Raw genomic sequence first — 26,583 nt, forward strand, 5'->3', positions numbered from 1 at the left:
ACCAGTAATCCTTTAGTTTAAAAAGACTGAGAGGAAACAGATGCTGATGGCTTAGTAACGACATACTAAGTACACCAGATTGTGAAAGCAAACCGCATCAATCATGTGCCAAATGCTTGATCAATGCTTGAAGTGTGCGCCGGTGACAAGTTTGTTTAATTTTATCATATCAGTACACAACGTAAGCAATTTTTATTGCTATCAGCATAGTTAATTGTATGAATCTAATGAATTAAGAGACATTCGGCTTATTCTAAGAGTTATAACTTTAAAATATGCATTAAAAACGTCCCGTGGGCAACATGTGTAACATCGCTGTGGGAAAAACATTACATAGTTAAATACAACGATGGCAGATTTTGCTTGAATATGTCAACCAGAGGCTCCTAAAATGCCCGCCGGTCGTAAAATAGACGCGTTTGTTTATGTAAACTAACCCTAACTAAACAAAAAATCAAAGGTAAACATAGTGCACAACATAGTTACAGTATCGATAAAACGTAGATATTCTCACAATGAGTGGTTTAGAACATCACACAAATATTCAATAGACACTAAGATTTTCTGACTCTAAATCTATGGTTTAGTGAAAGTTATTCTGACAAAATTATTGTCTCATACAAATCACTTTTTGGTAGCATGGCTAACATCAAGAATTTATTCAAAAAACCGCGTTACCAAGTGAAATTAATTTAGCGAATCTGATGCCAGGTCATAATGACATTGGGAACAAAAGTATGCTTTATGGTAAAATGTGGCTGCCAAATTCCTGCAACGCCATACAAGCAAACGATGAGGGTACATAATAACTCTTCACCGCGTGATATGGCTTTGTTTTTCCCGGCTGAATTTAATACACCATTTCAAAGTAGCTTTGTTTACTTCGGTATGGAATCAGGAAAACGTCGTTTTTAGTCAAAAGATGCTTCATTCGCACCAGTAATCCTTTAGTTTAAAAAGACTGAGAGGAAACAGATGCTGATGGCTTAGTAACGACATACTAAGTACACCAGATTGTGAAAGCAAACCACATCAATCACGTGCCAAATGCTTGATCAATGCTTGAAGTGTGCGCCGGTGGCAAGTTTGTTTAATTTTATCATATCAGTACACAACGTAAGCAATTCTTATTGCTATCAGCATAGTTAATTGTATGAATCTAATGGATTAGGAGACATCCGGCTTGCTCTAAGAGTTATACTTTTGAAATATGCATTAAAAACGTCCTCTAGGCAACATGTTTAACGTCGCTCTGGGGAAAGCACATACTCTGAATACAACGACGGCAGATTAAGCTTGAACATGTCAACCAGAGGCTCTTAAAATGTGTAATTGCCGGCAAAACCAAAAACATTCATCATTACGTTTTCTATTGAAAAACAGATGGACTCGGGGTTTAGCGAAAATTAGTTTCAATCGTAAGAGGACGAGAAGAATAATGAATGCATGTGATTTCGAAGACTGTTGGTCACGTTTTATTTGCTACTCACTTGCAGCGCCTGTCAGCTGTACAGTAATGTGTGGTGAACAATAACTAACAATTCTAAAGTCAACTTTATTCGACAAAGGAAGAGTTTTATCGAATAAGCTGGAGCACTTCAGTGTCCGTAAACTGCTTTGATAGCACTACTAAAATAATCGCACCTCAAAGCTACCGGGTATGTATTTATACGACTAAGTATAAGCATGGAGTTAGCGCTGATGGTCTGCACGCATTTGAAGCTTACTCCAAGTACAAAAAACAAGAGATGAACGTCACGTGGTTTACTGAGTGATCATCTCTGTTATACTGATTCTGCCACCGTCCGTTGCACTGTGTGACAGAGCACAGCCCTGACTCTGTGTGTGTGCTGAGTGGCGTCTGTACGTAGCTTGAACTGTGGACGTGCGTTTATAAACGTGTTGAAAAGCGAAACGAGGATTAAACTACAATCAACCTTTCAAGTATTTGTCTAATCATAGTCTGTGAACCAGCAGACTATTTCTAAAATACATTTTAGAGGACGAATAATTTCCGCTGTGCTGACAATCAACAGGCTCAACCAAGAAGTCCTGCACACCACTTTATTTTGAACGACTCAGATGTTGTGAACCAAAACTGACGGCCTAATAGTCAAAGACCTCTGGTTCATATTCCAGATGGGTGTACTCTAAATTTTAGTGAGCTTGAGGATGCGTAGCGCTGAGCAAAATTAGCAGAAGTATAATCATACAACCATGTTAGAGATGCTCACTCTTGACGCAACACACTATCCATAAGGTTAGTGAAGACTCTCTAAAAGTTCAAGGCCAGATTTACTCTCTGTCAACACATTTCTTTTTACCATACGAGTTGCTTGGGAATCTTATTGATCGCATTTGGAAAAATGTACGCATTTTAGATACTGAGATCAAAATGTGATGGAACTAACCCCCAACCGAATCTCTCACTCGTGCTCCCCTTCAAGTGAATGTGGTTCACAAAGGTCACTACAACACATTTAGTGGAGGAGCACCATAAGAGATGTTGAACCTCGAGTTTGTGCCAACTTATTCCTCCCATTAGTTGATTACGACTGAATCGCTCCCTGGTTATCTAATCATCATCGAAATAACCACCCACAATATACCAGTGCAATGACCGCTTAAAATTGTTCTAATAAACGTGGTTGCGCGATCAAATTCATTCATTTCCAGATTATCTCCAAACAGCCGTTCTTCTGGCCGAAAAAAAAACAAATTTTCAGATGAATGTAGTCATTTGCAAACAAATTTGGTTTTGTGAGAGACTCATCTGAAACCCAGCTTAATCTCTCGTTTGTAGTGTTTTCAGGCAACTGAATGTGCTGCACCAGTTCGCCTCATGTTTCAGTTGCTACAATATTTGAGATATCACGATACATGTATATCTGTAATGCACTACTCGTAAGGTTGCTGAAAACTCCTTGACAGCCCATGACCGGCTTCGCTCTTCTTGGAGCTCGTCAAGTAGACGCAGTCCCTGGGTTTCCTTCAACCTTACGTTCTACTGGAAACCAAATTGCATGAAATTAGCGAACTACACTCATTTGCATACAAATTCGATTTTGTGAGAGACTCCCCTGGAAACCAGCTGAATCTCTCGTTTGTGATATTTCTCAATGTTTTCAGACATTATAAGATGTTTAGATATTTTAGATGCTTTTAGACTAGATGAAGGTAAGCATGAAGGTAGCCCGATTTGTAAATTGTTTCAACCGACCCTGAAGGGCAAAAAACTTATTTCAGTAATGTTCAAATCTTATCTATCTCATTTCGGGGGAGAAAGCATTATACGTCCAATCGTGCTCCCATTCACACTGGTTATTAGGGGATACATGTTGGGTTGAAGGAGCCGACAAATTTGGCGAACAGTTTCAAATCAGTTGTCAGTTAGATGGAAGTTTAATTCTTTCTAATCCACACTCAAATCCAATAGGGCTGAGTCTTAGTGAACAACAGGCAGTCTGTCAGTTGACAAACTTCATATCCGGTTCCCCGAATCATGAATGACAGCTGCATTAGGTAACACCGGTAATGCCGGGTTATAGCGACCCATTAGCTAATTGCTCCGATCGAAAAATCTGTAAAAAAGAAACGAATCAGTGTATGATCTGATGCAGATAAGGATTAAGCTTAGTGTACATAATTGACAGTCCGTCGGTGAATAGACGACGTGAGCGCATGCAAACCGATGGCCACATTAGTATGATGCTATTGTGCCTGTTTTTTCGTGTACTGTAAACTCAGATCCCAGTAGTTGATTATGCATATCGAAAGTGGACCCAAGTGGTGCTTTCCGATCAATTCCCTTGCTGTTCACTTACTATTTACGTCAATAGTTTAGTGACATTGCTAAAGTATTGTCTTGGTTGACATTACTTGATTGGTGTCATGTAAGCAAAACGAAGGCAGGGAGTGCTCTTGGAGAACCTTGGAATAATATGGATAGTAACGTACAAATGCAGGGCTATCTTTGGTTGCAAACAGAATGGCTGAAATGCGCGCTGATTGCTCTCGCAGAAACGTATGGTTGTTCACATTACATACGGAAGCTGCGGTTGAAGCTTTGAACAACAGACCGTTTTTCACCGTTGATAACATGTGCGCCGCATAAAACGAAAGAAACCAACCAGTATAAATGAAGATAGAATAGTTTTTTTTCAACTCTTTGGGATTACTTTTTCTGACTTATATGTAAATCCTTTTATAGCCAGTTCTGTCTACACACAAGGCTTCATTGGTTACACATAGCGTTCATGTGTCTGAAAACGCGCGCCCTTGACCGTAGTACAGATGTGTGTTCTGACCTTGAACTGGTGACAGGTGCATTGTGCAATTGTTGATGTTTGCCGTAGTATGGTGCACATCTAGTCGGAAAATAACTACCTCTGAACAAGGGTAAAACTTACTCTAATATCTGCAGTATCCGAATTCATATTTGGTTGATCCTTATACAGAAAGTCAGAGTATGTCCTCTGTGATTGGTGGTCAGGTGTTGGCTGTCTCATACGTGAAACCCTCTCAGGTATTTTCAGCAGCATCAGTGTTACGTTGAATGAGCCGCAAGTGTGATATCTGTGTGATACTCACAGATGGCTTGCCGCTTGATCTGTTCTGTTATTCTGGTCTTTACAGTAGCGACACGAGACAAACCGACCTTACTGCTGGCGGTATCACAAACATTCTTGAACACGGTAGCTCAGTTTTGTACATTTTGTAGGCTGACGATTGATAAAGCGATCTGATTCATTTTTAAAAGAGATGAGATAGCTATGGCCCGGAAAGAAGAAGAACGAAGCAGAGTTTTTCCAAAAACGCACCACCAGAATGATGCACTCCCCTTGCCAGTCACCAAGAAGAGCTATCTGTTTTGTTTCTGCTACTTCCGGAATAACCAGTTACGAAGTTGTTTCAGGATGTTTTAGAAAATACAATCTAAATATGCGAATTCCCTACGATATTTTTCTAACATCCGAAACCGGGGCATTGGCTAATAACGTGTAGGTTCTGTAAAGTAGGAGGGTTCTTAGTTTTTACGATCACAGTAAAATTGTTGATCATCAGTCTACTCGCCGAACTTGGCAGTTTGGTCGAATATATCGGCAGTATGCGACTTGCTTTGCAAACCAATATCATAGCGTAGATAATAGGGCAACAATCAATAAAAAGCACAATTTTGCAACACTCAGACATACTACTTGATTGTAGGGCTTCGGGAATTAACCAAGATGAGTAAAGTCGACCTAATTAGACCTGTTTATGACGGCCGGTATTAGGAAAAAATCAGATGAACGCTTACCAAAAACGGGGCCGCAAAGTTTTCGTCCGTTTTCTTTGGACTCCTTAGACAAGCTTCAGGTTGATTTGCATATTCCAAAGAACATGTCTGGTAGTTTTCCGCTCCATCCAAATGCCAGACCGCCGTCATATAGTCGGACTGTGTTTCCAAGGGGAACACCGTTGTTGCAGTGATGGTTGGGCTGGAGCGAGAACGAATGGTAGCAGCTGGGAAATCGGGCTTCGAAAACTGGCTATATGTGCCCGTTCGAGACTGAGCATAATCTGGATTAATTCTTCCACCAGAACACCCACGATGTTCCAGATCAACGGAAGTTGATGCTTGTTGGAGTGTATTCGGATCTGAAACTTGGGACAAAGACAAAAATGAAATGCACAGAATGTCTTTTCGTGTAATTCCTTTTGTTATCTGTTGATGGTGCTTCTATCTGTAGTGAGATGATACGAAACTGCTTTTGATGACTAACAAGTTGACAATTTCTACGACATTCAAAATGATTTTTCACGCCGCCCCTTTATGAGTAATGGCAATGCTGCTGAATGTACAGTCTTTGTTGACTGTAGCATACATACATACATACATACATACATACATACATACATACATACATACATACATACATACATACATACATACATACATACATACATACATACATACATACATACATACATACATACATACATACATACATACATACATACATACATACATACATACATACATACATACATACATACATACATACATACATACATACATACATACATACATACATACATACATACATACATACATACATACATACATACATACATACATACATACATACATACATACATACATACATACATACATACATACATACATACATACATACATACATACATACATACATACATACATACATACATACATACATACATACATACATACATACATACATACATACATACATACATACATACATACATACATACATACATACATACATACATACATACATACATACATACATACATACATACATACATACATACATACATACATACATACATACATACATACATACATACATACATACATACATACATACATACATACATACATACATACATACATACATACATACATACATACATACATACATACATACATACATACATACATACATACATACATACATACATACATACATACATACATACATACATACATACATACATACATACATACATACATACATACATACATACATACATACATACATACATACATACATACATACATACATACATACATACATACATACATACATACATACATACATACATACATACATACATACATACATACATACATACATACATACATACATACATACATACATACATACATACATACATACATACATACATACATACATACATACATACATACATACATACATACATACATACATACATACATACATACATACATACATACATACATACATACATACATACATACATACATACATACATACATACATACATACATACATACATACATACATACATACATACATACATACATACATACATACATACATACATACATACATACATACATACATACATACATACATACATACATACATACATACATACATACATACATACATACATACATACATACATACATACATACATACATACATACATACATACATACATACATACATACATACATACATACATACATACATACATACATACATACATACATACATACATACATACATACATACTACATTACATACATACATACATACATACATACATACATACATACATACATACATACATACATACATACATACATACATACATACAACATACATACATACATACATATATGCATACAAGTGTCAGTTTGATACAGTCTTTATCGCAAACACCTGAACGATAGCCTTAGGTGGACGTAAGGCGTCCCCCCCCAAGAACCGAATTTTGCTTTTCGTCAGTCATCAACTAGTTTCGAGGGCGAGGGTTTTTTTTCTCATTTTCTTCATGCGGGCTAACTGCCTGGCAAGCCATCGTTATCTAAGATTATCAGCGCTCGAATACCATTAATTCAGTGGCACCATTGTGCGGGAGAATGGTCATCATGTCTTGTCTATTGGCATGTAACGTTCCTCCGTGTGCTTTGATATCCACAGTGGATGATATCCAGTGGATGAACATCTCTTGAGAGTCGTGAGATGGATGATACACTGAGGAGATAAAATATTACCGTGCGCCAACATTGAGAAAACTGTGAAATAGAGGTCAAATCGCATCAGCTGATGAGCGCACGTGACATCTATTTTTCCATTGTGAATCAAACATTCACTGGGCTCCACAAAGCCTCCACGGTTCACTTGGAATAGACTACTGAATACATGTATCATTAACACAAAACGTCGCTATCAGTCAAGGTGATTCAAAAGGAAATCCTCTAGATCCATTTAGCCAGTTTTCTGTCTTTGTTGCCTTCAGAACGACAAAGGTTAGCAGAAGCGCATCCTGGGTAGATATGTTAGCCTTATGGCTGGCAACTTTTTTGAGGACGAAAGATAAAAATTCGACTCACTTTGGAGCAAAAAATTTTGCATGTTGTTTTCGAGCATTAAATTTCCGGTAAAGTGACGGAGACACAAAACGCCACCGAAATTCGTCGGGTGAATTTACAGGTAGTTGATCAGTTGACCGTCGAATTTTCGTCAAACGGTGTACTGATGATGAACCTCGGGTAATGGCCAAACATCTGCAAGCTAATTTCGAAGCTGGACAAACATCTCAGCAGCCTCTGTTCAACCACTGCCAAAAAGCCTCATTAAGTGTCCCCCATATGTGTTGCGATATGATTAATCACAACACTCAGGCAAACGTAGCCCCTAAACTTTATCAATATTTGCTGTTACTTCAACGTCTCTGAGATATAGAACACTACAACTTAGGAGAGACAACAGGCTCCTATGATATCCTTTGATAGTCTCCCTTCAAGCCGGCTTAGTTAGCCTTAACATACTACCCATTTAGATGAGCTCCTGCACTTCGATTGCAATGCACCCTTATCGATCTTTCACAAGGGTGTATCAGTGAGAGAGGGCTTGACCTCTTCGCAGGGGGTGTTTACGGTAGATTTTGGTTATTACAGGCAAATGATCCCGCCTTGGAAAGTCTCTTGGTTACAAGTTAACGTGTGGTCTTTAAGTAGTCTTCAGGTAAAAATGACCTGATTCATAGTATTTTCGCTATCAACTCTGGACTCGACTTTGAAACCTGGTGGACCAGTTTCCAGTTATCCTTATTCAAAGTAGGGGAAAAGCAGCTGAATTTGATGTACAAAATGAATTGCAAAATTCGCATTTGTTGGGAGTAATAGGCCTGGCGGTTTGCTTGTCTGGTCTGGTGAGAACCCAGCCGTATTGGATGCGCATTATTCCACGTAACTAAACACCTACACGCAGATTGTCAGATCGATATTACCATTACGAATCGAAAGCTTTATTGGTCTTGTGCCACAGTGTATTGCAGGCTTGCATTTACACAGAGATTTGTATTTAAGACCCATCGGCCATTTTCCAACAAATGAGGATTCATTGCCACTCACAGCGAAACATCTCAGTTTTGATTAAATGACCCGAATCAAGAAAAAATCATTCACTATGGGCACGTATTGTCTCGGTAGAACAGTTATGTGAAGCGGCTCTAAGTAGAACACACAGTTGAAAATTATTCAGGAAATGACCTTGAATTTTTTTCCATTCGTTTCTGTGACTAAAATGATAAAGTGGCTGGATAATATGTCATACATCTGGATAGTAAGTAAAGGCCAGAGAGATAAGAACACTTGTCACAATCGTCTACATATCTTTGATAGCCTGACACAGATGATGGAGCAGTTTTCAAGGACATTCACTATAATCAAATCGGTTAGTGGCATACTACTGGGGCGTGAGTATACGCCAGCTCCTATTGCTTGATGTTGTATAATACGCGTATGACTTTTATAAATACACTTAAAGTCCATTTAAATGTCCCTTTAAAGTACCATCTAGTTGTGATGAGCTTGAAACCAGTTTGGGTGTTTGTGTTGCGATTAAATTTGAGAGAAGGAAAGCTCAGTTTATTCATCGGAACCCAGATTAAGAGTACTATTCTAATGACGTGAAGGTAGGCGACTTCACCGTTACCCGATTGACAATACCGACGTGGATCAAATGTTGTCAACTGTCGACTAGGTGACCTAACATCCCGCTAAAACTGAGCCTTCGAAATTTCTTGACCTTGTTTTACTTAGTCTGTCCCAAACCTACGATGACGGCCTAGAGCCTAATGGCTTCACATTAAGTCTTATTTTGGTAGGGCAATCAAGCACACAAAGGTTCTATGGTGAACACACTATTAATCTTAAAATTTGGCTAATTCTAAGGAAGTTGCTTTTCTCGGAGGTTCATCTATCGCACTGGTTCATTTTGGTATCAGTAGCACAGTTAGAGCTATTGAAATAAAATGAGTAGTAAAGTTTGAATGGTAGGATCATTCGCAAGTTTTCTGTCATCTTGTCATATCAAACTGTGCCTATTGCTCAGTTAGAATCACGAGAGCTGTGTAAATATTACTTTACAGGGGACTCTACATCTGAAAGTGTATCTTTTGTTGTCTAAGGAAATTCTGCTTATTGGCGATTCCTCCCTCAAAATTCACTCATCGGGGAGCTAGCAGTGTAGCTGCCGTGGAGTGTGGATTTTGTTTGCATACGTCTGAGTTCATTCACATAAACAAATGTGGGTGGAATCTGAATGAAAATGGCGGCTGCCGACCTTGATTTGAATTCCGTCAAAACAAAGACATTCATGGGATTGAAAACAAAATACGGATTGCTACAAGTTTATTGTCATGGTAGGGTATGAAAGTCAAACAAGCGCTGGTTGAGCTTCTTAGGTGAAAGCAACCAAATTTTCAGCGCTGCGCGGCAAAGTAGGCGGCATGTTTGGTATCATTGGACAACAATAACGTAAACATATTGGATGGATAGGGCTGTTTACTTTAAAACTATTCATAAGGGCTACCAAAGTGAGGGAAAGACGTCTTTTTCGTTTCTAGAAATGGGCATCTAAGAACTTCATGTTTATAACCTACTGTACCATGGCCATATTTCAAAGGAGCGAGAGTAAATAAATGATCATACGGTTGGAATGGATGTTTAGACAGTACTTAACTCAGAGATCATTCGTTTGTTAAATCAAACATGGTATTTACTCAAACCACCATTTGAGTATTCTTAAGGGGAACATTTCGTTCCAGCTGTTTACGGATTGCCCGAGCAACTTCACAACAGACAGGTAGTCACGACTTTTAAAATATGGAGTTATGTTTCTGCTGATGTGTTAGTGCTTGCAGAACTTGGGAAGAATACTTTCAAGGATGATGTCACTTTACCCAACGAACAAAAAGAGAGGTGGTCACGGATAGAACAAGACGTCACTAAACATAAAAAAACTTGTCATCCGGTTTAGGAGGGTCATACGGAGGTTTACACGTTACTGCACAATATTTGTCACCGTGTTGTAAACAAAGGTGATCAGAATGAAACTTACAAAATATCCTACGCAAAAATAGATATCTCTTTAAAAAACCCGACAAAAGACCGATCATGTAGATATAACCTTGACCGACATTCACATTTGACCCACCTTAACTTCATGCTATCTTACAAAGGTATAGAAGGATCATACGTGGTCGTTGGCTTGTTCGCTGAGCTGGGCAATTTGATTGCAAACGTCTCATCACCACTCGAGGTGACATCAGCAGTGGTTGTCACAACCACTAACCCACCGCTGCACGCCACTACGCTCCCCAATAGCGCACTGATGATGTCACCTCTGTTGGTGATGAAACGTTTGCAATCAAATTGCCCAGCTGAGCGAACAAGCCAACGACCATCTACTCTACCTGAGCTATCAACATTTTCCTCTATAAAATCATATGTATTATGGGATTCAAGATCTCAGGTGAAAGATAGGTCCCTGTCGGCCGATTTCCAAGCACTCTCCCGATGAATCTCAGCAAAATAGTGGGAAACCCTTGCGGCTGAAAGTTTTGAAGAATCATGCACGCCCTAAGTACTTAGTATAAAGCCGTTTGTGTACCAATCACCTTGTGAATATCAGGTGCAGTGTTATGTCAAAAGCTTTGCTGTTCCTTGATGTCCAGCCTGATCAATTTTAACAGTTGTTGAGGATAGCTCCAAGGGCTAATCACCGATTCTTGTGTCACAACACTTCCGCTGTTACCAAAGACACACATGATTGAGGTACCTAGCAAACCAATAAACTGAGCAATTGACTAAATTCTCAGGTGCGCGAGTGCCTCCAACATCGGTAGGGGTTGATGTGTCACTCCGTTCATCTAACAACATCATTCGAGTCCTCATTGCCGCATATGGAATTCGAGCTTTTGTCGACATTCAAACAGATCTGATCCTGTCCTGCCGATCTGTACAGTTGTTAGCTTTGAAATAAGGGTGTACATACATACGGTCTTACCAGACTGAAGGTTAATTAACGTACATTTTGTTTCATCAAAGTGGGAATATATACGTTTGAATTAGGAGGCTATCCATCTTGAACCATTCCAATTTCCTGGAAGAGTTCCGTATGTTGCTTTGTATAAAACAGTGGACAGCACGTCTTACAGAAAAATGGCTCTATCACACATCTACACATCGCCTTATATCACTTTATTCTCGTTGACAATTTTTATTTGCGTTCTGTGATTCACTCAACACTTGTCTGATTAAACAAGGATCGAATCAATAGGTGTGAAATTGCACTGTTTCAGTGATTTCCAAATTACTTCTCACACTCCTGCAGTATTCTGTAATTGCGCTGTTCAACAACGATAAAAGAACTTCATGATTTCGCTCATTAATTACGCAATCTAACTATGAATTTCACTTTTGCGGTGAAACAAATAAGGTAACATTTATTTTGAGTTCAAACAAAAGATTATTGGTTATCAAAGTGTTTTTTAAAGTAAACGTGAAACAAAGAGTCACTTCTCGTGAAATGGATAGCTGAAATGCCTGATATTATTTGCCACATGTACTTCTGCGAGCATGAGGAATTGGTGTGATTTGAATGGAGATTTTGGCCTGTGATTGATATCAGCCCGGGCCGAGAAGTATTGCGGGGCTATTTCATCCCCATGGCTATCCATCAGCGTTGCGCATATCATGAATCTCCAGGAAGATTCGAACCCACAACAAACAACGGCTAATAATTAACAAATAAAGCGTCTTGTCTCATGTGTCAATTGGTCCATACTCAGGCGCGTGGCAGTGCCACTCATTTTTGTTACGAAGTTTACATAAGGTGGTTAAGTTTTGACTGGCTCCTCGAGTGACGACTCATATTCAAGTTCTATTAGTGTAACGGTGATACTACTGGTGATAAGGCGTGCGAGTAGTAGGTTTTCTTCTTGTGAATCCGCTTTGTGTCTCTTGCAAAGTGAGATTTATTAGGGACTTTGTAGAGTCGCTTTGCAGCATTTGCTTGGATTTGAGCGACAGTCAATGAGTATCCAGGAAAGTCCTGGAGGACGCGTTCAAGGAGAGGATGGATATTCAATTTTATAAACGAGATGCACCTGGGAGTTTTGCTTTCCTGTCGAACAGCGGAGAATTTGCTAGGTAAGTGGAACCAAATCATACCGAAAACCGATAAGCCCTATACTTCTGTTCCATTCGCTTTGAAAATTGAGCATCTTGTAAACATTTGGAGGTCACCGTTCGGTGAGACAGTCAAAAAGTGAACTCTGGATATGGGCTCCGTTAACAAAGGACGAACGACTCCTTGTCCCTTAGGAGATAGAACTAACCGCATTACTACAGCTTCTCGTGACCGACTATCTTTTCTTAGCGGGTGGCCGCGGATTCCAATAACCCTTGAGATTTAGCTTGTGCAAACGCCCACTGTGACTATATTAGTTTAGCATGTGTCTAAAAGGTACCGAAATTTGAGAGAGAGAGAGAGTAAGCTCATTTCTTGAAAAATCGGTTAGGCATAGGTCAAGAGAACTCAAAATCTCATCGGTGATGATTTCGACACCCGCAGCATCTTTGAGACAGGCGTAGCAGTACACAATAGAGTGACTAATTTTTCACGAAAGGTTGATAGCTGAAGTTAGTACTTATATAGATGCAAAGTTCCAAAATGCCTTCCATTTTCAGAAGGTAGGAAGTATTGCTTTAATCAAGAACTTTTACCTGGACGCTGAAAGTCCTCATAGCATAGCAGGCTCCTGAATTAGTGGCCTTTGGTATTGGAGCAGTCTTGATTGAAAACAGACATCCTTCGGTGTGTAAACAGTTTACTGTAGACCGTAGACTTTCCCCACTCATCTGGCAGTAAAACTATGCGCTAATCGCTTTTTCTCCTTGTTGCTTTATACGTGTTTGATGTCGTGCCTTCTTGACTGATAAAAGCAACTAAAATGTCAAAAAACTCCAGCTTTCCATATAATTCTTTGTCCTCTTTTGGTGTTTTATCCATGTTCAAGTTTGAAGAGGGTGTCAGGCTTTCTCTCGTTATTCATACAAAAAGCTGACCAGACCCTGACCAATGAAACAACTGTCAGAATATGGCACATACCCGGGCAAATAGAGCGGAGGAAACCATATTCAGAATCCAACAGTCATCATAATGTAGGTGCTACGTAATTCTGCAGGTTCCATTTGGTTATCTGTTGACATCTTCTACATTTGTCCTCATTTATGCTACGCGACGCATCCTCTACCTGACCAGTGGCTGGAGAGTTCAGATCACAATTCGATGTTCTCTTTACGAGGCAGAAACTGTTCAGATATCTGTATTTTCCTTTATGTTTCCATTCAAGAGGTCATCCATCCGCCTTTCAGAGACTCGAACATCTAGCTCTGGCATAGAGAACCCGGTTTCTGGAGCATTTGCTTCTTCCTAACTCTCTCACTGATGGGCAACCCAAGTGTCCCAATTGTTGAAGTTGCCTTGAGTAATCGTGTTATTAGCATATTCCTGGCTGAACCGCTATAACTTGAAGGTATTTAGTGGTGCGTGTAGGTGAACCCTGTAACATTGTAACGTTGTTTTTGACAACAAGCTACATATCATAAACGAGAGAAGCAGTTGAGTTTCTCGCTTAAACCGGATTGATATGAAAATGAGTGTATTTGTCGAAGCTACTGACCAATGTCGGCCTTGAATCCAGTCGTAGTGAACGAATTCAATGGAGAACTTCAACGAGTTTTCAAAAGCACATCGCGACATAAGATCCTAATAATATTTGGCAAATGGTTTGCTTGAACGTCTGGAAGAGGCGAATACACGAGTTATCTGTTAAGTCCGTTTTGATAAATAACATGATGGGTTTACAGATTGAAGATGTTGATTCTAGAAACGCAACTGGTACATATTACATGCCTTCACGAGTTAGGCTAAAACTTCACCTTGCCGCCGGACCAAATAATAGTTTTTCAAAGGGCACAACTATTGTACGGTGTGCCTGAAAAAACAAAGGGTGCTTTCGGAAGTTCAATCGGTTGATTGCACATTAACAGCTTTAGTTATTCACCTAAAATGTTTGATGCTCCAAAAGACCAGTGGGTAGGTTAGATGAACGCCACATTGTAAACCAGCTGGTTTACCCGAAACAAAGCTCAGCGAACAAGCCAACGACCATCTACGCCACCTGAGCTACCGACATTCTCCTCTATTAACAGCTTTAGTTATTCACCTAAAATATTTGATGCTCGAAAAGACCAGTGGGTAGGTTAGATGAACGCCACATTGTAAACCAGCTGGTTTACCCGAAACAACATTTCCTTTACGATAACTGGGGAAGATTAGTATGTCCAGAAACGTGGCAGAAACCACTCGCAATAAATGACCTTGGCGTGTTCCGGGAGGATGTGACAGGGTCTTTCAAGGAACACAGTACATCACACCAAGCGGAAATGGTGCAAAAACAGAGCAGACTTCGAAACCTGGTGATCTTCCGAACTTTCTAACTTTAGATAAATGACGTCAAAGACATTTGAACCTCAGACGGAATTCGCTTGGCGACGCAAATGAGGAGTTTCCCGAAGATCATTGGATTAGATGAAGTGATGGGCGGACAGTTTGAAACAGATGCTAAACCATTCATCATCTCAAACCCTGGATCTAACCATGAACATCCAAGTAAAACGGAGGTAGCTGAAGCACCACTCATTTGAAGAACTAAATATCTCAGACGAACACTGGTTTGTAACTGTACTCTAAATCCGGTACTTTAGGATTTTTACGAGCTACCTCATAAGTTATTTTCTTTAACCTGATAAACCAAAGCCGTCTTCGGTATTCTCCTGATTCTCAACAACGATCGCACCCCGCTTTCGCAACGTTTTTTTTTCAATAACAAAAGTTACACTCAGTCTAAATCCGCAGCTTTTACTTCCTGAAATGGGCTGTGCAAGTGTTTACATACCTGACCATGAAAATTGAAAAATACTTGCCGATCCTTACATTTTGCCGAGGTAAAACATGCTGACTGTTATACCGCACGTAGTTCAGTGTATCATGAGGCACTGTGGAAAACCTCCTAGCTGTTGGTGTCTGTGTTTCGCTCTTGATACTTCTCAGGTTCAGATAATCATCAGCGAAATCAACTGGTGAATTATAAGAGAGCCTAGTTGGTTATCGAATGACTCCGCGAACATGGACGTTTGACTTAAAATACGTTAGTTGCATAGTTCTGCTGGATGAGAACTTGAAGCAAATCATTTATTGGCTGGTTAATGCAACTCAATATACCACACCGCTACGTTTTGTACTCATCAGTCCCAAGACAACGTCGTTCTCGCCTGCGTTGCCATGGACGCCCAACCTGTCACAGTAAGACGTAAAGAAACCGAGTGAGTTAATGGTACTCGGGTTTCGTCGTCTGGCCTGTCCAGTAGATAGACAATCTTCAGAGGTTTACAGATCTTCCCAAGAGTTCTATCATTTAGACTAACTTGGTCTAGTTGAGAAGAATTCAGACTGCTTTTCATAAGAGAATCTTAATTTTCAACCTGACGATCCACCTAGTTTATGCTTGCGAACGAGGGTCAGTACGACAGGGTGATGTCCCGAAGTTCATTGAGGTTTTAGACTACTAAGGCTCCCGATGAATTGAAAGAGCTCGCTAGTCAAAGGATATCCCATCTGCTTAACCTCTGTTACTGGAGAGAGCGATTTTCATTCGTAACAGACGCGAGCAAAACATAAGTGACACGGAACTTTTCAATCTCTAAGGGGTGTGCGGAGTACAACGAAAAAAACTGCAACTTGAACACAGACTCTTCTTGCATAACACCCAATATCTGCTTTTGGACAGAGGCTACTTCAACTAATGACTATTCCTGTTCAAGAAAAGAGCCCACCAAGCTAGCCAAATGAGCTATGGAAACCATACTCTCAGCTGACTAAATATGTCCGACAAATTCCGCCAAATAACGGATAGTGAATAATAGGGCGATCGGTCTCTGAAGCTCGTTTTTCATATCTTATGTTTTAAGTACCGAACAACACAGAGTACAAACCTTTGTTGTGGAGGTAAAAATTCATTGAGTGTTTTATGGTTTGGATCGCTCCAAGCCTGTTCTTTTTGCTTGCGCCTTGTGAATTTCAACCTAAAGTTTCCAAACTTGCCTTATTCCCACTACCTTCTTAACAGAATTACGGAATTTATTCTACGAAAAAATTGTATGAAAAATTGCATCCCCAAACTTGATTCGATAGGATAAGTTATGTGCAACCAGTAAATCATGCTCGGCCTCCAGTTAGAGACAGAATAGGACGAAGTAGTAATAACATCATAGCAAAGCGCCAAACTTTCTGCAAGCTCGCGATTTAAACAGGACATTTTTCTCAGCGGTGGTATCAGAACCACACCCATCACTTTTATGCGCTTAAACTGATGCAATTCAACAAAATGAGTCCACGTAAAACAAAAACAAATGAATCAAGTTTGAGAAATTTCAGGCGTGCGTAAATAATAGATTTGAGATCTTGTGACATGGGTAAATGACCGTGGATCACGCAGAGCCAAGAAGATCAATCCATTTAGACAAGATTTCACGCACAGGGAAACCATTTGATTTGGTCTCATTCTTGTTTTACTGAAGTAGGGTTAACTATGCACGTTCGTCATGAGACGCCATTTACAAAGCAGGATTCTTGCTAAAACGCGAACGGTTTGCCTCGATCTTAAGCATTCGGGCAGACAACGGAATACGTTATTGCAATACTGGCCTGTTATTTATCTTACATATGTTATGACAAATGGTTAACGGCATTTTCGTAAGTATTTGTTGTTACATAATATTACGTATGTGTCAGTTGATCATATTTGGTGCTAGATGTGTTAGCACTGGCTGCTTACAGCTCATTAAACCGTGTTTCGCCAGTGTATGTAATCAAGTTGCAGAAGCCACTTCAGACAGAATGAAAAATTTGACGTCACGTTCATGAAATCGGTTTATAAACATTTAATACAGCATCCATTGTCCACTTATTTTTAGGGAAGTATCTTCATCGATTGAATAATAATTTATAACATCTAATGGGTGTACCATAGCTGTCAATGTTCTATATATGTGTATAAAAATATACAAACAAACTCAAATTTAGAAATGAACTAGGCTGTCAAGGAGGAAGAAACCAGTTTGACAGAAATCACAATAGCAAGTCAATGAAGTCAGCCCACCATGCCAAATATGCTACAGCGAAATTGGGTCAAATGGACTGGAAGTAGTAATTACAAAACCAGACAAATAGGACCAACACAACAGTAGTATGACGTTAGTCCATTTTTTGATGAACAGCCGCATACTGCCTGTTTCTGTAGATGATTCCTTTACCTCTCAGTTTATCACGTGACAGTGTACAGGCCATCGCATTCGAATAAATTAATAAAGTCCTACAAGGACAGGATCATCGGAGCTCGGATTCAAGTATTTACGGTCACATTCATCAGTTTCGGTCAATTGTCGAGGTGACCGGGATCACAATTTACGACAGGATTAGTCACTCTCCGTTTATAAAACCGGATTCGCTTGAAAAGCAGATTATTCAGCTTTAGATAGGTAGGACACCTGTGACCAAGTGGTGCACCACATTATGTGGTCACTAAAAAGCGTGTTTATTACACGAAAAGGCGTACTCAGATGTTGAAGGGATGGATCGCCAATTTGTTGCTTTGCATTCCAACTCAGCAGTTCGTAGAGTTGATAAATTTTATAATCTCCACACATAAAGTGTTTAGAGACATTATCCCCGTCTTTATGTATGAGAAGTTTTTGTGACTCGGGATAAAAAATCACAAATAAGTTTTGAGCCCTGTTTGTCAAAACATCATTCCATATTCTTAACTATTCAGTTCTTATGACACATGGTTTTACACCAAACTCATCAAACAAGAGCACAGTATCACGAGACCTCTAACACCAAAAATATTGCTTCTGCATCATGATGAGGTCATTTCTGAGTGCTCTGCATTCGACTTCAATGAAGCACCACCCAAAAATATCTCCTAACCTCGACACATGTCGAATATTGTACCAATAAATTGGAAGCCTTGAATACTAAAAAGTGATACCATAAAAGTCTATTAATTCTAAGGGAGGCGACGTCCACTAGCTGTCTGACTTTAAATGAAATGTCTGGTCGCCACTAGCTTGCCTGTCAAATGAATCCGGTTACGGAGAACATTGATGTTTAGTTCTTTATATGTTTTTGATCAAAATGACTAGGTCATCCGGCTGATATTCACTCTGTTGCGATTTCTCTGTCCCTCACTGCTCACGTTATTGATTTTCTCACCAGTGCTCCCTCGATGAAATTCCCGTTTTCCGTACGCATGCAAACTTCTAATCTGTTATTTCAGATCCCATGGTCCGCGCATCTGCTCCTCACAGCCGTTTGCAAGTACCGGCGACTCCACAAAATTTGTTCGCAACTTTGAAGTTTATTCAACCCTAACCGCGCCATGTGCAATTGCCTGACTAGTGATTTATGCGAGTGTTGCGTGATGTAGAAAAAGTTTTACCAAGTCAGTCACTCAAATGACCTTCGCGCATACTTGCCCGTAACTTACCTGCTATTCACATATCCGCTTGCAAAACTTGGAATATTACGTCTGTGATACGGTGCGTTGCATTGCGTGAAATACAATGAGGAGTTTCGTGTACGTGTGACAAATAACACATTGGCTTTCTATATCAAAATCGTTCATCAGAAGCTTCTGTCCGGTCGAAGTTTTAGATTAGATTGCCTTACACGTCGATACACACCTACGGTAAAAAATCTCGTTACTTACAAATGCTGTCCAAAGAAATACAACATGCACTAATGTTTTGGACTAGCTTTAATATCTTTAGGGACAAATTCTGCAAAAATGGTTTCGCAGGTAGCCAGGACCATAAGCGGTGTCCGGTTCGGTCATACTGAATGGGTCTTACTTAGTGTCACATACTACAAGCAACCGTGGGGATTCATCTGGAATACTGCTTTTAAAAGTATGTTTTTGTGATCCAAGGAACAGTGCACATAGATTCAGTGTTCTTCCAAAGCGAATCAACAACGGCACCGTGTTTGGAGCGTCACCAAGCAGAGGCGGCAGTTGCATTCAAAATATTTTATCTAGTGTGAAATGCGGTTCAAAACTCCCTGGCCTAATTTTGATATCCTTCAGCTGTCGTTGATTTCCAAAGCAGCTGGGTCACTGTTTTACTCAGAAAGCCAGTTTGGGCTGCGCGAAGCAAACAAAATAAGGGATCTTGGCTCCCTCTGGTCTGCGGTGATTAATTTGCTTTGAAACTACGTCACTTGACGAGTACAACGTGTGAGAAATGCGTCTGAAACACCAATGAGTTTACGATTTCTTGGTTATCTCACACGGTTTTTGGCAACAACTACTGCTACGTCTGACGGTAATTTTTGTTGCACAAAATTAGTCAGGTGCATGATCCCCACATCTTCTGTTTGGTCTTCCTCTTGACCTCCCAACCTTATGAGCTGAGCAGATATCCGCGGGAATTGCTTAGCAGGCGGAGATAAAAATATGCTGGCTTTCGTATAGAATGTGTTTTAGGACAACAAAAAATGAAATCAATGGACATAACTGGTTCAACGTCTGGAATATATTAGGAGTCGACAGTGTGGAAGATCACAGGTGTTCCAGCGCTCAAGGAGCAGAGTTTGCAGAGACAGCCATAATGCAACAAGCGGATGAGCAGATCAGTGCACGTTTACGTTTGGAGAATAAAATGCTGTCGTGAATGCTCGCTCACTGTAGCTGAGCATCAACTCTTCCGCTTGTGTTATAAATATCGAAATATGTAAGGGGGAAGAAACTAAGTCCAGCAGAGTTAGTGCAGCAATTCCTAATTTAGAGATACTTTGTTAGTAGTATAGCTAAGATGCAGATATTGTAGTTCGTGACGTCTCCGGTACCCTTATTACGAAAGCTAACGGAACGCTTCATCTAGGAGAGATCGTGCCCACCCGTCTGAATGATTCTGTTGTTTGCCTCACCACGCACTCTAAGACATTGTAACACCTGGATTTCAGTATCCACTGCACTGCAGCGGTTTAGACAACCTTCCTGAGTAATGGCTGGATTGGACTTTGATTAGTGGCAGAGTTTGCATCGCATCGACACTTTTTCGACTAAAAGCTACATTTGGTCAGCATTGTTAATCTGGCTGGAAAATGACTGATAACTTCAATAAAAAAGCCGTTACTAAAAAGCAAAAGATTCACAGTGATTTTAAGTTGGGAAAAGTTATTAAAATGTAGAGTTCCAATTTAAAACAGATAACATATTTTCAGTTGAGTTTACACCCTATGATTGGAGTCAGTCTACGGTGTTCTACCGAGAGGAACTGTACAGCTGTTTTATTCCCAGTGGGGATCATCAGCACCACAATTGTTGCGACCTTTCGGCTGGAACTTTGATTGATTGACTGATCGATTGATTAATGAATGGTGTTATGATCTAAATGCTGCTTATTCGCCCATGGCAGAACGTTTCAGATTCCAACTGCTAGCCGGAAGGCTGTCGATCCGATATTTCCCGGATTTTCTCGTGATGGGCAGTTCTAACGATTGTAATTAATGATGAAAAACAACTGTACAGTGCTTCTTGAATTTTTATCAAAGAATGACTTCTCTTACAGGATAAAACCTCGTTTGGAAATTCTCAACCTCCTTGAAGTACCACTAGGCGATAATCACTACTGTGAATTCAGTGATATAAAAGTTTCTGTGATAAGAAATACCCATACAGGATCAGCTGAGTTTGTAATCGCGTCTCATTTAGAGCAATATTATAGATATTATGGTATTTTCATTTATATGAAACTAATCACAGGGAGCAGGAAAACTGCTGAACGTCCCACTCTTCGTTCTTCAGGTGAACGTCAGTTAACCGCCGTTCCCAGACTTCAGTAAACATTATGGTTAATGTGTGCCTACTTGAGAGCAGAGTCAGACGAATGTGAGTACAAAAACCTATTTGCAAGATAAGACTGTGATCAAGATGTATGACAATCAAGCGTTCTCTAGGTAGAACATGTCCTTCGGGCTTACGCACCAGACGCGCCGGGTAGGGAATTGACTGTTTCTAAAGTTAAGAGGGTCACACTTTGCTAATCATTGCCCGGTTATTGCAACGTGGATTGATATGTTGGAGCCGTGTAAGGTCCTTCGAAATTTCCAACTAGAGTATGTGGTCCCCCACCTAACTGCGAATAAATGACTCGTCTATTCAAAAACCACCATTCAAATGGGATAGAACAAAAGTTCAGGGACGTTTCCAAATGTATTTTCTTGTGGTGTTCTGCTCAATGAGGTGTATGCGATGTATTTATTTATTTATTTTCCTAACCGGGCGTTTCACGAGTGCGTATGCATAGGGTAAATGAAACAGGTTATCGCCCATTAGCACCACATCAGCTTTGATCATGCGAACGACTGATTTAGCCACACAAAGTGGTTACGATCCCGCCCCTTTTATATATATATATATATATATATATATATATACATCAGAAGCGGCACATCGCTGGGTATTTTGCGTCTGTGCTCACAATGATCTACTGGTAAGATTCTAGATGTTGGGATGGGAGTGAGTAAAGAGCTAGCTTATGTTATTTTGTCGAATACACTACTCTCTCTTGGGATTAGCCACTTCTCTGGAAGTGGTGATCAATGTAATTCTATACGTCTTTACCAGAATCATCCATGATTTGCTGTCACCTTGTCACTGGCATCTAATAATTGTGGTAAGCCTTTTATAATAATAATTTGGAGCAAAAGCTACGGTAGAGTCAGCGTGTAATTTAATTCTTAATCACTCCTTACAACTCCTCCCCCAAACCGATAAGTTTTAATGTATTGAGGTACTGATAACATCCGGCAAGATGAAATTTCAATCTCGGACAATGTCTGGCATAGTTCTATATGGCAGATCAAATTGTGGGAAATGACTAACCAATTCATCCCAAGTCGGTTTCATAGGTGGCCTTTATTCATCTTAATGCAGTTAATCTGATTGCTGTCTGAATATACGCCTCCTGGACATAACTAAACTGTTTAACTCGTTATTTTTGTTCATAATTATGGATTAGAGAGCTCAGAAACACGGTATAACGAATTTTTACGTGCAGTATTGCAGTAACACTGATTTTCTCGGATGCGCCAGAGAAAACACCATGCAGTCAATTTTTGCCGACAAAACCTGGGTTGCTTAGCGTCCTAGTAGGATGGACATTCGAATATATTTGTTGACCGGGGTTTTCTGGGAGTACCAAGTTGCGATATTTACCAAAAACCACAATCCAGACATGCTTTGTAATGTTTGTGTTTGAATTCAGTGAACCGCAACACAAAAGCTGTATGTTCCCTTTGCCCACAGTAATATAGGTTTTTTACCTTTACTATTTAGGGCAATGTTGCCCCGGTCCCCTGTGTAAGCCGGCCAAACAAAAATGCAGCTAGTGTATACGGCGAATGTTTGCAACGTAAACAACCGCCAAAAACCAAAAAAAATAATTTAAGCATCTCTGTTAGTTTCAATCCAACATTCGGATACACATCGTGGTTGAGCATTAGACCGAAAGGCAAATACTGGTAACCGCAGTTCAGAGGTCAAAGAAAGAAAAAATGTGGACAAGGCAACTTAAACCTAGGGCGTTTAAAGACAGCTGTCGACTGAATTGCTCAAGCTAGCCTTAAATGACCAGGAATCTGATCTGAGCGGATGTAGAGTTTTTCTATCATTAACTTTTGCCTGAACGACCTCAGACAAGTACTCATGGAATTCATGTTTACATTACGCTCCTTTGAACGTTCCTCCTGCTACACCCGTGTCATTGTCCTGGTGAGTCCACGCCAAACGGAAGAGCACTCAAATCGAGTTTTCCTAACTCACCAGTAGTGAAAAAATGTACTCGTCACTTCAGAGTTTGAAAATCAGGTATCTGTTATGCATCTGATAAGTCTGTATCTTCATCAATCTTGTTTGAACGGTTTCTTCCTATTTCAGTTCAAGTACGATTATTTTTATTCTTATTATTACTATTAAAGTTCAAGGCATTCACCGAATCACGTTTAATTGCTTGGAACAAACAATTGTGTTACGGCGTTCCTATTCAGTCGCTAACCTTAAAGCATACTACCTTTCAATAAGTGCTGTTTATCCTGTTCTTTGAGAAGTCCTTCAAAGAAACCATTTTAAGCGAATAAATCCTCTGTCTATTTTATTCAATTGTATTAGTTTGAGAAAAACAGAAGGTGCCAAATCTATTAGATTTTATGTCTGAATCAGATGATCAACCAACGAGTTCCTGCAAACTTCATGTTGGACTCAGCCTGCTTGCTTTTTTGTAGGTCACTTTGCAAATTGACTTATTACATCTGTAAGCGCATACCTTGATATGAATCAGCAAGTACTGTCAAAAAATTATCAAGTGAATTATCTAGCCTCCTTTTAAGCTTCCACGTCACTTGACATTTGCTTATATTGTGGGCTTGGAAACCAGCTGGCTATTGCAACTTCCAGGAAGGACTGTGATTCTGACCTTTAAAGTTTCGATTGAGAAATAAACAAATAAGCCACTATAATTAGGAATTCTTCTAAGTGAAAAACGCTAAGACTGTGGATCAAATAAATTCATTGACAGGTACAATCAAACATGTAGACTGCATTAACACACAGTGACAATTAAACATTAGGAGTAGTGTGCTTCAAAGTACACGGCTGACGAAAAACATTTCTGGCTGTCCACCAAAAAAGCACATGCCAACGTTCGTTTACCCAAGTCTGTGACAATTTAGCGCTATTTCCTACGTGTGCCCAAATCACCGGAATATGCGTGCCCTTTTTGTCAAGTTAAGTCAACCAGAGTTTTCACCTCACTCTAATTCTGACTTTTTAACTTACCAGTAGTAGCTGCCCGCGTGCGTATGGTGCACGAAGCAAGCAACACTGCATGATGGGTATGGTAAGCTGAGAGCCGCGCTGAGGCCGCGCGAAAAAGAATGGATTTACTTTGTATCAACCCTTGTTTCTCACTTCGGGAAACAAAAGAAAAATTCCCCCTCTGGGGGGGATTTTTGAGAAAAATGATGTCCAGAGGAAACTCATTTGGAAGTCTAAATATATTGACATTTGTTGAACAAACAGAATGCTTGGTGAGCATATTCTTCTCCAGATAAACCACTGCGGAAGTAATATCTCCCGAAAGTAGCAGCACACATCTGACCAGTCTTAAATTCACAAACTTCGCTTCCTGATTAGTGTCCATCATATACAGGGGGTATTTGCTCAGTATATCTACCGAAAATCCAGGGAGACTTTACATAATGCAAAGGGACATAGTCTTGCAAGCTCTAAACCTCGTAAATATTTCATTTCGAAATGTCACCTTTTCCGCGAATTTGCGCAGCAGACTGGACATCAGTGGTTCCTGATATATTGACCAAGGTTAATCTGTTTTTGTGCATTGTATGCAGACGGCAGGCAAAAGCTTAATGAACTAATGACTTGTTTTGCTCCACTGAACGAAAGTTCCGCTTCTGTGCCCTGAATGCACTTTTAGACAACGGATGAAATGAAGTCAAGAAAGTAGGAGCAAACGCGTACTCAACTAGGGACCGGACTAACGCATAGACGCTAATGAAATTAAGTCAAAATCAGACATGTCTGCTTCGAACGAAAGGCATAAATCTGGGCGGTTACGCAAACGCATGGCCAGTACGTTTACTACTCTGTGCCCTGAATGCACTTTTAGACAACGGATGAAATGAAGTCAAGAAAGTAGGAGCAAACGCGTACTCAACTAGGGACCGGACTAACGCATAGACGCTAATGAAATTAAGTCAAAATCAGACATGTCTGCTTCGAACGAAAGGCATAAATCTGGGCGGTTACGCAAACGTATGGCCAGTACCGTTTACTACTGCAGAGGGTCAATAGCTGATGACTGCGGACAAGCTAGCAAGCAAACTTTGAAACTGAGCCTTTTCGATTAAACTTACGGTTGCTACCTGGGCGAAACTAGCGTGATAGAACGTAGGTTCTCAAAAGAAAACATTTTTTACTACCTGTCCAGAAGAAACCCCTCTCGGTGGCCAACTCAAGTAGGATCTGTTCAGCAAAGGAGACTAATGAATAATTCATCTTGTATATTCTTTTCAGTGTGATTAAACCCATGCAGAATGCAATACTAATTCGACTACTGATGGAGTTAATAAGTTACCATAGTTGACAATACCAGACGATCATGGGCAGTGAAAGCCTATGCAAGTAATCAACCAAAATGGAAACCGAAAGGGAATACCTCGTTATTATACATGCATATACATTCTGGGCAAACCGATCGGTCGTTTACTCAAAAAATTGTTTATTAAGCCCTCTAAATTTTTGGTCATCCTAAAAAACATGCAAATTTAACAATAAACCGCTCAGATGGTCAAGTGGGGTTTCCAAGTGGGGTTTTCGCCCAATAAGTGAAAGTTGAAAAGTACACACAGATAAAATTTGCGACTGCTGAGGCACCCAGTGATTAAGGAACTAAGTGCATATGATGATGGAGACAGCCATTTTTGAGTTGAAACCAGGGGCAGATCCATCAGCGATGTTGTGGAATGTAGGTAGCTCGGGTGCGCTGTTTGGTTGTTGGTCTGTTCG

General features: G+C 40.0%; 1 protein-coding gene across 1 annotated transcript in view; it reads right to left on the reverse strand.

Moving 5' to 3' along the window:
• The window catches only part of T265_12850 (hypothetical protein), a gene marked incomplete at both ends in the record, with an annotated part of 58,044 nt that overhangs the window by 18,816 nt on the left and 12,645 nt on the right, over window positions 1-26,583 (reverse strand). Inside the window, one exon of the mRNA XM_009165885.1 lies at window positions 5,300-5,646. Within this exon, the coding sequence (XP_009164149.1) occupies window positions 5,300-5,646 (347 nt within the window). The remainder of the gene's footprint in view (window positions 1-5,299; window positions 5,647-26,583) is intronic.

The sequence above is a fragment of the Opisthorchis viverrini genome, assembly GCF_000715545.1.
Source record: "Opisthorchis viverrini unplaced genomic scaffold opera_v5_19, whole genome shotgun sequence".
Classification (NCBI taxonomy): Eukaryota; Metazoa; Platyhelminthes; class Trematoda; order Opisthorchiida; family Opisthorchiidae; genus Opisthorchis; species Opisthorchis viverrini.